This window comes from Perca fluviatilis, chromosome 4 (assembly GCF_010015445.1).
Source record: "Perca fluviatilis chromosome 4, GENO_Pfluv_1.0, whole genome shotgun sequence".
Classification (NCBI taxonomy): domain Eukaryota; kingdom Metazoa; phylum Chordata; class Actinopteri; order Perciformes; family Percidae; genus Perca; species Perca fluviatilis.
Window position 1 is genome coordinate 5152754 of NC_053115.1, and position 13686 is coordinate 5166439.

At 39.4% G+C, this 13686-nt stretch overlaps 1 protein-coding gene across 2 annotated transcripts in view; it reads right to left on the reverse strand.

Moving 5' to 3' along the window:
* cntn4 (contactin 4) overlaps nucleotides 1-13686 on the reverse strand; it is a 163324-nt gene that overhangs the window by 101991 nt on the left and 47647 nt on the right. For both annotated transcript variants that reach the window (XM_039796925.1, XM_039796924.1), the window contains exon 3: nucleotides 4777-4909. In XM_039796925.1, the coding sequence (XP_039652859.1) occupies nucleotides 4777-4909 (133 nt within the window). The remainder of the gene's footprint in view (nucleotides 1-4776; nucleotides 4910-13686) is intronic.

Consider the following 13686-nt stretch of genomic DNA (forward strand, 5'->3'; position numbering starts at 1 on the left):
CATAGTGGTAGTTAAAAATAATTGCACATCCAGGGCTGCCAATGTTCTGTGCTGATAAATTAAATGCCATATGACAGCTCTTGTTGCTTTTAGCCAATTAACCAACTTTAAACCCATTAAGTGACAGATAGTCAAATGTGTGTGAAACGCAAGCACATTCTATACAGAAAAATTTAGACCAGTTTGGGAACAGTTAGAGAAAGCAGCACGAGGGGAACTGTGAGTCCAGTGACTGTCACACGTATCATCCTCCGTGGGAAGTATGGAGCAACAGATTACATTAAACACATAAACTAGATTATTTAATAATTCCATTAACAATTTATGCTGGCAAGCAGGCCACAACAGCAGTTCCATTTGTTAGGCACATGCTTTATGCAATCATGTAACAACACGCCGTGTACACAGTGGCATAATACCACACCATCTGGCTTATGAGGCAGTGAATGTTAGGCGGTCTGTTCCTTTTCTTAAGCCTGATACAGAAAAAAAGTATTTTAAAGAGAGAGAAAAAATAAATATGCCCTAGTCCATTAGTTGGGGTGTGGCATACAAAAATCTATTCCAGGCACCATTTACCATTTTGCCACAATAGTTCCCAGGGAAAATGTTCCCTTGTGTCTTCTGAGCCAGCAGAAATGTATTTAAAAATAAAATGTTTTTGAGGATCTTCTTCACAGGACAACTATACGTTTTGTGATCTGAAACACCACCCTTGTTGTCAGGCTTGATTCCCCCGCAGCTGTTTTTATATAGATCAAACTGCAGGAAGACTGAGGGACAAGGTATCTGAACACCTCTATGCTATTTGCACTGGGAACCCTGCTTATCCAACGGCCTGCAACTATCTGGGTGGCCCAGCATGGCAGTGACTTCACAGAGTTAAACGCCTCAAGCGATGAGAGACATAATGCAGCTACAGCCTCAAAGCCACAAGTCGCCCTGACCTGAGTGAAGAAATTGACCTCTTTCCCTTCTTTTAGCAGATATTACTTGGATAATCTGGTTCATCAATTATTGTGAGATGAAATATATTGTGAACTGCTCTAAAACTAATAATACATTTAATAATTGTATTCACTTATGTAGTTATTGCATTGTATGTACAATTTTCTTGTGTGGTCTGTTTGAAAATACCTAATGTTCAGGGACACATTATTAGCTGTAAATTCTCGTTTAGTATTTTTTGATTTACAGAATGTGTAAAAAAAATAATTCTGCCTATGCACTACAAGAAGGCTGAATCTTTATCACTTATCTAATGAGAGCTGGACACATGACCAGCCTCCAAAAGGATGTTGCTCCTCTGCAGAGACATCAAAATAAATATGAAGAGCAAAAAAACGTCACAGGTTTACAGCGGTATTAACAAATATTTTAGAACTGTTTTGTAATTTGTAACAATATTAGCTGTTGTAAATAGGCTACTCTTTACTGTGCTTTTATTTTGAAGTCTCCGCGTTGGAGGTGTAGCATCTTTTGCTACAGATGCTGCACGGCTACGTTCACAGCTATAACCTTACAGCTTAATATTCACCGCCTTCTCTCACACACACACACACACACACATACACAGTTACGTTCACAGCTAACTGCTACCTTAACTCAGCGTCACACACATGCTCTCTGTCTCTTTTCTCTCTCTCTCTTACATTATACACACACACACACACACTGAGTTATTCTTCACTTAGATACTTTTTGTATAGCCTAACAAATGTTAGTTGAAAAAAACATTCCCAGATGCTTAGACCCGGCAGGCGCCCAGCAGTGTTACATAAAATAATAGCAGTATCGTTTGTCCAGAAGCTCAACATTTTGGTACTGACCACTCGGGAACTGGTATCAGTTCATCACCGGTTCTCGATACCCATCCCTATGTGCAGTTAATGAACTTTGAACATGATTTTGCTCTTGTCCTCTTGTTGAAACACATCTATAGAAGGCTGCAGCCGCTCTGACAGGACCACAATGCAACCTTGACAGGAAACAGCTGATTAGGTCCTCCTCTAAACTGGCTTAATCCTAAGTACTAAGTGTACCAATCTTTCCAAATCTCACCCCAGCAATTTCAGTGAGCAAACTTGATGGATTTAAGCTTTTACTTGCCAGAGATGCTGCAAAACAACACTCTTTCAATAGACTAATGATCCATGTAAAGGGGAAATAAAGAGGAAAAAAAAAACTGCTGCTCTTTGAACTTTGCAGCAGAAAAAAAATGACGTTTTTAGATTAGATTCAACTTTATTGTCATTGTGCAGTGTACAAGTACAAAGACAGCGAAATGCAGTTTGCGTCCAACCAGAAGTGCAAAAAAAGTATAGACAGGTGGTGAATAGGCAGGACAATAAATATATTGCAGTGTTATAAGAGCAGAATAAATATGGTAATATGTACCAATGTAATATGAAAAATGTATGAACAACATGTACAGATATGTGCAATTTAGTAGCAGTGACATTATACTAGTAGTAAGAATAATATAGATATAGATATACGCAGTGTATTAACAGAATATATAATAAGAGAAACAGAATAAATATGGATATACTGAATGAACCATATAGACAGATATGTACAGTATGTACAGCTAAGTGCAGTGTGGTAACAATATAAGAGTAGTAAGAATAAGTGTATGTGCAGGATGAATAGTATGAAGAGCAGTAGAATATGGCTACGTATAGGTGTAATTACAGTATGTACATCTGTAAATAAATCGAGCTGGGTGCATGCAAAGCTTAGGCTACAGATAGACAAGATGTTTCCAGCAGGGGGTTGAAAGGGAAAATCCCCCACAAAATAGATTTCATATAACACATTCCTATGATCCTGATCAGCTCAGGCTTGACTTGCAAGGATGAACAAGTCTTTTCTAAAGCTAGAAAACAACAGAGCCAAGACTTGACGAATCCTTGAAAATTCCATTCAGAATGAATAGGGGTCTGAGGACCCGACGACAATACCCAGCACGATGTTACAGGATGCAAACATTTTCTCTGCTTTATTACTGTTAAGAGTACAATGAAGTAAAGCACACTTGAAAGTACAAGCTCCAAACATTTTTGGAGTCCTCGAAGTCCTCGTCAGTGTGGCAGGCTTTGTCAGATGAGAAACTTTCCCGTTTTCCAGTTTTAGAACAAAGTGTTGTGTAAAGTGTACTGAGAGATTTACTCTGGCTCGGTCCCTCTCTCCTTTTTTTCTTCTTAGCTTCCTCCGTCAACATCTTTTTCGGTCTTCTTTGCAACTGCCATGATGTCCGTTGCGGCTGCTGAATCCGGTTCTGTTGCCCGCTTAAGTGGTTCTGGCACCCCCCCACCCCGGGCCTGAAAACCTCTACCCAGTGGTCCAAGTATCCTGTGACACCTACATTCCAGAACCAGTCCTGGCAGCACGGCTGACACGGAGCTAACAAGCTGATGGCCTAAATTTAGCAACAAGTGAAGCTTTCTGTCCATCGGGAAACTCCGTACATCAACGACAGTGGAGGCAGAGCAGCCGCAGGGCATCAGAGGGAAAACTCCAAAACATTTTCTCCATGAAATATGATCCAGTTTCACCAAAATTGGTGGTATTGCCAGGAAGCGTTCCCAAATGTGAATGAAAGAGGCACAAACGCTCATCAAATGATTATAAAGCTGTTATTTTAAGATAATAATACTATTGCAATGTTGCTTTAAGTTAGAACTTGCTTTGAACTACTTTGAACAGTTACAACATTTAAGTAACCTACTGCCTATACTATAACGCATCAGTTCAGTTGTAAGAAATCAGCGTAGTATTACTTCTACTTAAGAAAAGTATCTGAACACTTCTTCTATCACTGCAGTCAGGTGCTATGGAAGGCCAGGGGTTAGGTGAGTCTGTGCCCACACAAGGGGATTAATCATAGTTTTTCAGTATAAAGCATCACTTATTGGTTGAGTTGGAAATAACTTGAACATGCTTTCCAACGATAAGTCTTCCAGCTGTTCACTTTTATCGGTATTCTCAGAGCTGCCAACACGAGAAGAGGGATTATTTAGGACAAGATTGAGACATTTGCCAGTGATAGGTTGTCTAACAATGAAGGATGATGACATTGTCAGCCGTATAAAGCAAGCTGCATTGATGGGGAGGAACCATGTGCAGAGGGTGACAGATGACGACCTGCAGTCACACTCATCGTAGTCTATATCCACGACGCTCCACGGATTTGTCCGCTTGCCGCCGGAAATTCCGCCTTACGTCCTTCGTTTCGGCCGGATGTTGGTTACCTTACGCTTTCTTTGCGTTGGAATTTTAAACTCCGGTCGATTTATGAGGACTATGGTTAACTGCTCCTTAGACAGACTATCTGTCCAATCTGAGTTTTCAGTTGAACGACTAAAACAACCTTTAAACGTGCACATGTTCCACCAAAACAAGTTCCTTCCTGAGGCTATTTTGCAGAGGCACCGGGGCTCCGTCCGGCACCTAGCGCCGCCCAAGACGATTGTGATTGGTTTGAAGAAATGCCAATAAACCAGGGCACGTTTTTCTCCCATCCCGGAATGCTACGTGTACTAGCCAGACCCTCCTCCCCAGCGCTGTGGAGGAAGGTCTGGCAATGCGAGAATACTTTTAACAGTACAGTGAGTAGTATCAGTTAGTAGTAACAATAGTAGCAGTAGTCTTATATCAACCATAGAAGTAATATTGGTAGCATTAGTTGTAATGGTGGTAAGAAATGTAACGATACACGCTTAACTCACGATTCAATTCACGATTTTAACTTCAAGATACAATTTTTGCACTCACCGGTACATGGGTGGTGGACTTCCCTGGGCTTCACAGCTGAACACCACCTCCCTGTTCTTCTCCACGGTCTCCACAGGATACACGATGCTGCCAGGCTGCTTGGTGAAGGCAGGACTCTGCAGGACACTGCTCACTGTAGGACAACAGGAAAGACAACACAGCTGACTTTAAACTTACACAGTTTGTAAAAAAGAAATAAAAAGAAGAAGCCAATTAGCCGGTGGCAGAAACGGGTTGATGCTGCTTTAAATGTTTAGAAGGGCAAAAAACCACAAGCAGACAAAACAAATTAATTTAATTTGAAACGCCTGTCACTACGCCACGGCCCTGAGAAGAATGATTTGAAGTGAGATGTGTCTTCAACAGCTATTTAGGTGGTAATAGGATATAGAGCCTGATTTATGGTGAACAATTGTCTAGATAAATGCCCTCATTCACTTCTGTCAACCTGCTTTTATTTGTTCATTCATTTATTTATTTGCCCAGAGATGTTAGGATAATGTGTCCATGCAGAGGTGTAATCAGCTGGTTTCATGTGGTTAGAGCTCTTTGTTGTAAATGACACAACAGAAGTCTCAGTTACTCCATTAAGGCACAGTGTGCGTCTTGTGCATGTCTTTAGAAAGTATCGATGGCGCTTTAAAGATAACGAAAATGAATGACTTAATCACTACTTTGTCGTTGTCCTAGCTTTATTGTTCTTATTCTTTAAAGTTGAGGGGTCCAGAATCAGCCAGATTTACTGCTTAGCCAGATTAGTATGTTATGTATATTAATTAGCCTTGTTTGCATTGACAGTTGTATCCAGTTGAAAGTAAACAGAGATCTTGGATTTTACTTTGTCAATCTGAAATCTTGAAAAAGAAATACAAAAGTAGAAGAAGACAAAGACCAAGAAATACTAACCAAAATAATTTCATGCTTCCCTTCACAGTGAGTGGCCATTCGTGCATGAAACTGGGTGAGCTTCATAGGGGATTTCAAACATTTAAAAAAAGAAAATATTTCATAATTGAACTAAGATTTGATTTGCTCTGGGGCTGTCAGTGGTGAAACACTTAAGGTGCTCCTCCTCTTTATTGGTGGTGGTTGGGGTGAGTTATATGTGTAAATGTGTGAGAGGGAAGATTAATCTGTAAGTGTGTGGGAGGGAAGATTAATACATTATGACAAAGAGAAGAGAAAAAGAAAGTCAGAGAAGGAAAAATAATTGTTCTGAGATAATAAAAAAGAAAACGACAATGTGTCCATCATACGAGCTTCAATAGAAGAGAATGGTAGACAAGGACAGGTAATGTGACTGCTGGGAATATAATTATATACCACGTATGTTTCAGCAGTTAGAGTGAAATTAGATTAGATTCCACATGGCTGTCAAGTAATGAGACGAAAAACGAAATGCAGTTCAGCATTTTAGTGTAAACAGCAATAATAAAGTGCAGAAATGAGAACATCAGTCAACATTTAGTGACATGGGTTACAGATTGGGTCTCAATTAGTCTATATCCACGACGCTCCACTTCCAGGATTGGTCCGTTGCCGTCGGAAATTCGCCGGATGTCACTCTTTACGGCTGGATGTCGGTTACCTTCCGCTTTCTTTGTGTTGGGATTTTAAACTGGTCGATTTATGAAGACTATGGTTAACTGCTCCTCAGATCTCTGGGCGCACAGATGGGCACTGGTGCTTTTGCTGTTTAAATAACGTTGGCGCTTGACGGGAAATTGACAACTGCGTCGATCTTGAACTAGCAACGACAGGCTTTGCGTCGGGCGTTGCGTTGCGTTGCGTTGCGTTGCGCTGCGCTGCGTCGGGTGCAAGATAGGGCCCTAGGTCTCAATCTACACTAGAACATGAGAAGTGACATCTGGTCTCCCTACATGTATGCTATGAGCCCTAGAGCCTTCAACAGTACAGCTGAATCATGGTCTAAAAGTGTGGTAGTCGGAGGCCGGATGATGTCATTACATATATATTATATATAATGTCAGGAAGTAAAGTCTTTCTTTGCCCTTCTCTTCCTTATTGAGTTTCCATGTCCAAGTGGTGCAGGATATGGCTTCATGAAGCCTTTTTTTGACCAGGAAGTTCCCTAGTAATTCAATCTGAGCAGTGACAGGAGGACGGCGGTCAGAATTGGAGACATTTATTGAGTGTTCCTCGGGAAAATAAAATAAAATCTGCGGGGCTCCACAGTCGGTATTAAAGATGATTCATTTAATCCATTTTGAGAAGCTCTCCTCATTTATTACTGAACACATTTAAGTGTCCATGTGTTTACTGGGGGAACTCAAATGACTATAAATTAAGTCACAACAGATGGAATAAATTATTTTATGGATGGTTAATCAAATCAATGAGCTGCTCATTTAATTAATTATTTATTTTAGTTCATAATTTTTAAGTCAATACTGGATTAATCAAATCAATGAGCTGCTCATTTCATTAATTATTTACTTTAGTTCATAATTTTTAAGTCAGTACTGGATTTATTTACTACTCTTTAATAACAATACTACTACTAATACTACTACTACTACTAATAATAATAATAGTAATAATATTTAGCCTATTATTTCAATTTCTTTTTGGTTATACCATTCATACTTTTTGTATATGTTTTAAAAACTATATATATATTTATATATGAGTCAATTTGTATTCTTTTAAAGAAACTATATATAGTATAATTTTGTTATAATGTAATAGTATGCATTGTAAGAAATATAATCGTTGCACGTTTGCGATACATTTTATAAGGGACAATCAAATGTAGAAAAGATCAAACATTTATTTTGGCATGACGTATTTAAAGCTATAGTTTCTGTCTCCCCCATGAGGAATTTAAGTAATGACAACAAAACTGTCGGCGTGTCCACGTGATACAAGCCTTCCGTGATCGCGCACCGGTCCAGGACTAGATATCCTGGCTTCTAGTCTTAAATCAAGCTCTAAAATCTCTGGATCCTACATTTCCTATGATGCAACTCAATTGCATTTTTCATTCGACTACAAAAATTACTTTTGATGAAAATATAATAATAAGAATATTTCCCTGACAGAAATAACAAAAAACTTGGGCTGCGTTCCGATTCACAGTGTACATAAACAGTTCTCCCTACTCCTTGTTCTCATGGACCATACGTTCAAAAGCTACAAAAAGATAAGCACAGCAATTCGTATTGATTTCCACGTTTTTTTTTTTTTTGCTGAGCGCATCACATTGACTGCTGCTGTATAAGAAAATGGCTGGCCGCGTAGGGAGGAGGTCGGGGTCATGGGTGGGTGATGGGTGGGCGTTAACTTTTTACAGTCTATGGCGTTAACACACAGGACTTTCAAGCCAGGGAGTGGTGTTCGCTTCCTGGGGAAAACAAAAGACTTTCACCCAGGAAATGTGTGTTCCTTGGGAGTGTTTTAATACAAAGTATGATCTTTTTCCTAAACTTAACTAGTCGTTTCAATGCCTAAACGTAACTTTCGTCGCTGCATAACGCTTACTTATTCTTGCCTATTCTTAACCGTAATGTCCGCCAAAACTACCGGCAGCTCGCAGTGCTCTGTACTTGGCTCACAGTCATCTATTCTCGGGTAACTGAACCACCAACTATCACTGACCTGACGGAGCACCGTGCGGAGCACCGTTGCCGGTGTCGCAGCGCTCTGTAGCGGCTAAACACATCTACTAACTGCCGCTGATACGACAAGCTGTGACGGAGGTCTGTAGCCGGCATCACAAAGCTCTGTAGGGGCTAAAACAGCGGTCTCCTACTTTTCTCATATCATATGTTTTAGTGTGCATAACTTTTTGTACGATATCCTACAAACTCGTTCATGAGAATACGTTGAATACTGTAACTACCATACAGTTGTCCAGATTCCTTTGAATTTTGTATAGATATTTGTTGCCTCTGGATAATAATTACTAATTATCTTTTTGACCCTTTATATAGCACCGTCATCAGGTCAAAATATCCTATTTACAAATCTTTGATCCTTGAGAAGCTTTCTCCACATCCAATGACAGGATTCCTTTGAAATTTGCAGTTTACGTTTGTAAGTTCCCTCATATTGTGATTCTGAATTCTTCTTTATCATTTCCATCAGGTGTAAACTTCTAAGCTAAACACAGATATTGGACAATTCTGTAAAACCTTATATTGCATTTAAATACAATCAGTGGTAGAACAAAGGTCTTTTGTGTATACTTCCTCCACAATGGTGATCACAACCAGTAATTTTGTCTTCAAACTACAGAACCTTTTAAGCAACAGGAAGCTTCTGCATTGTGTTGTGAAAGTAGTGACAAATCTATGCAGAGCTGTATAGGATAGCATGAACAGGGTAATGCATAATTCAAAGAACTGCTCAATAGGCAATCTAATTCAAGAAAATATCTCCATGCACACCTCATATTTTTACAGCATCAGAGTATGCTTCCAATCTCCAGGAGCATTCAAAAATCATGCTAAATCTACAATAGTATGAGGGTAAGCTATTCTTATTTTATGCAAAACTGAACACATTTAAAGGTACCACCTCTGAAATCTGCATAAATCTCAAGGGTGATATAATAACAAGCTTTTAAAGATACCCGTAGATTTGGACATTGATGCGATCAGAGCTTGGCTGGCTGAAAAAAATAAAAAATTGATCACACAAAAGATTCTGTATTTTAAATTGTAATCATCGTGACTACAACTCTCAGAGAGAGCTGCTTAGTTTTGCTCAGAAATGCCTTTTAGCCATTAACCAACATCCCCCCAAAAGAGGATTTAAAACTATACAGCAACATTCTTTCTGCTCTTCTTTTTTTTTATTTATTTCTGGCATGTGTTAATTGATTCCCAATCATTCAGTAGTGCAGTAATTACTCAGCTTGTTCGAGGACACAACTAATCTTATCTGTCTTTTCAATATTTTGGTGACAAACAGCCCACTATGCTTGCAGTAACCTCAATTACCATAAATATAACCATAAAAATAACCATCAATTCCTGGTAAAAAAAAATGAATTGACTGTGTGTTCGTTGCCAACATGCAACAGTGCACCATTCGTAGCAAATGACAATACTGATTGTCCCACAATAGCCGGCATGGTCGCATTCTCTAGTCATTTTGTGACTGCAATCGTGGCATAAGTCAAGGACTTTCCAACTTAAATGCACAAACCTTGTGGTGTATCCACTATCAGCAATACAAAAGAAAAAAAATCATGCAAAAGGTGGAAAATGGCAGAGAATATGTTTATGTTATCTGAATTTACTCACTAAACTACAGAGAAGGCTGAATTGGGGACTAAGGGGCCAAAAACAAACAAACAGCAGCTGTAAAAAAAGAAGCTAATGTCCCCAAAGGCTTCAATGATCCCATTAATCCACACCTTTCAGAATAAAAAACATTGCTCTGTGTCAGTTGATAAAGTGACAGACATTCTATATTACTCAATTTTATATTCAGTGAAGAATAATATCTTTATTACTCATAAATCACAAGAGCTATATTCAGTGTGACATGCTGTGAAAATGTCTGTGAAATCATCTCCACAGATATGGCGAGTCCTTTGTATTGTGGTCTTATGCCAAATGTAATATATCAAGTGCTAAATAAACATAGTATATATTTTTACGGGTGCAGTTTCGATTATAAAGGCATATTTATCTTAATCCAGTCAGCATGCAGGCCTTATGCTCCCGTTGTTGCCGTACAATTTTTCAAGGCATAACAAGGTGTTGGCTGCATGCATAGTAGTACAGACCTACTATCTGTATCTATTTGTTTATTTCACAAAAATCTGTTATGGGATGTGGATCGGAAATGGGTGTGGCTTACTGGAGCTCGACAGAAATCTTTTAAACTGCATGTTGATTTTCTGTGTTGTTGAAGTATACAAGATAGCAGAATGTTTCAACCCTATGACTACATGAATCAAATAATATAACCCCATTTGAATTTGAACCCAACCTTGAAAAGAAGAAAAAGACATACAAAACAAAAAATGAATATTAAATTATAAAAAAAAAGCTATTGAAAAAAGGTGGCTATAATAAGTCATTGAGCCAAAAGTAAAACCTTGTGGGAAGATGAAATACAATTTGCTGAAATTGTTTAATTTGCGTTTAGTTGACCAACAGCAAGCCGTCTTGACAGCGCTGACCTTTGGAAGGTACAATAGCTATTGTAGCTTATTAGCTGCGTTGGACCACTCACTGATATTTAATCACCTCTGTTGGAGTAAACTGCTCAATGAGCAATCGTCTGTAGACAGCTATGAGACAGGAGTCAATGGTATAAATGATTATTTGTGAACAAAAGCAGCTAGAAACGTCCCTATTATCCATCTCAGAAGAAGCTGTTTGGCATGTCCTTATGCAGTGGAGCCTTGCTGAACACAACAGAAGTAGGTCACCATTAAAATCCAAACCCTATGTTTCTCTAACACTCAGGTACCTTTACCAGGCGTCCCAGTAGGCCTCATACACCTGCGACTGGCAGTTTCTCTTCTCACTGTTGCATGCTACTCAGCCCAAAGCACCAGGTTAGTGCCACAGGGAATACCCCCCCCCCCAGCACTGGAAATTGGCTGTTGCCTACAATATGGTGACATTCAAAGAATAATAAACCTAAAAAGGGATGCAAAATATGTACAAATGTAGGAAAAGTCTTTGATCTTTCCAGTCCTTACTTTTCTCTGTGACAGTCTGAGGATTCGTTCTCTCATCTGAAAGTATTATAGTCGACTATTTATTTTGGTACTTAAAAGATTTACGGGCTGCTATTCATCCTAAGATCAGAGGCCTGTTTTATACTGCACTTCTTTTACATTCGGTACCCTTTTACTGACATATTTGCCTCCTCAAACATTTCACTATAATATTAGGTATCATTAAATGTCAACCTGAGCCACACACACACACACACACACACACACACACACACACACACACACACACACACACACACACACACACACACACACACACACACACACAGCACTGATACGTTCACTGCTAACTGCTAACTTAACTCAGCGTCACACACATGATCTCTGTCTCTTTTCTCTCTCTCTCTACCCATCTTACATTATACACACACACTGAGTTATTCTTCAAAGGAGTTAGATACTAGCCTAACAAATGTTAGTTGAAAAAAACATCGCCAGATGCTTAGACCTGGCAGGGCGCCCAGCAGTGTTACATACAAAAAAATATCTCTTAGCTGTATCGTTTGTCCAGAAGCTCAACATTTCGGTACTGACCACTCGGAAACTGGTATCAGTTCATCACCGGTTCTCGATACCCATCCCTATGTGCAGTTAATGAACTTTGAACATGATTTTGCTCTTGTCCTCTTGTTGAAACACATCTATAGAAGGCTGCAGCCGCTCTGACAGGACCGCAATGCAACCTTGACAGGAAACAGCTGATTAGGTCCTCCTCTAAACTGGCTTAATCCTAAGTACTAAATGTACCAATCTTTCCAAATCTCACCCCAGCAATTTCAGCGAGCAAACTTGATGAATTTAAGCTTTTACTTGCCAGAGATGCTGCAAAACAACACTCTTTCAATAGACTAATGATCCATGTAAGGGGGAAATAAAGAAGGAAAAAAAAACAGCTGCTCTTTGAACTTTGCAGCAGAAAAAAAAAATTATGTACGAGCTGGGTGCATGCAAAACTTAGGCTACAGATAAACAAGACATTTCCAGCAGGGGGTTGAAGGTGAAAATCCCCCACGAAATAGATTTCATATAGGCTGACATCAGGCTTGACTTGCAAGGATGAACATTTGAATATATTCTTTATTCTGTCTGTGATTTGGTTCATTTGTGACACACTGTAGGGTCATTACTGTATTGCTGTGAACATGAATACATAGACAGATTAAAAAACATGACATCAGTTAGCAAAATTGAATTAGGTGATTAGATCAAACCTGGTTCAACTCAGTTGTGCAAAATGCACCAGAAATGGAGTGCCTATTTAATTGTAAACTGAAAGAAATGACACAGTTTTAATGAAATCGTATAATTAGGGTTTGATGTGCATGCTCCAGCATTTATCAGCTGTATACAGAAATTATAGGAATTTAAGGAAAATTAAGTTAAGAGATTTGGAAAATGTATTATCAGAAAAGTCAATGTGAAACAACAGGCTAGAAACAAAAACTACGGAGTCAAATATCAAATGCCCAAGACAACTACCACATTCATGATTAAAAATCCTCAAAAGGACACGTTTTCATTGTCTTTGAGTAAGGTGATCTCCCTTGAGCACCTTCTTAAAGGAAGTATTAGATGTACTCTTTACAAACACTTTGTCCTTAGGGCCTGAATGATAGATTGCTATTTAAAGGAGAAGTATGCAGATTTTTTTTAGCTTAATTTACCTTAACTGAACAGCTTTGGAGTCACTGGAATGGTTATATTACTTTTTTTGAGTTGAATGGTGGTCGTCTCGCTCCCCCCTGGTGCCTGTGAGCAGAAAAAAACACCCTTGCAACTTTTGGGCCGGCGAGCCGTCAGCCTCAGCGTCAGGAAGTATGGCGTGATATCAGGTCTCGCGATGTAACGAATTGCTTCACGGCACTGCACCCATACGCCCATTCAGGAACCGGCTAACAAGGTAGCGATTTAGTTTTTCACACTATCGTCATGGCTGTGCCAGCAAAAAAGAAGCAGAAAGCTAGGAAAGCATTGTCGGAGGAACAGAGAAAGAGGGAACGGCAGACTGACCGAGAGAGGAGTCAGACACGAGTAAACAGAGGAGCTGCCAAATATCTATTCTGAAGCTGTAGGGGGGGCTCTGTAGAGAAACCTGTGAGCAAAAAGCCAGAAAACAGCGAAGAAATGGCCAAAACTGCATAGCGCACCTTTAACCTCGGGTAGAATTTGTCCTGAGGACAACAGAA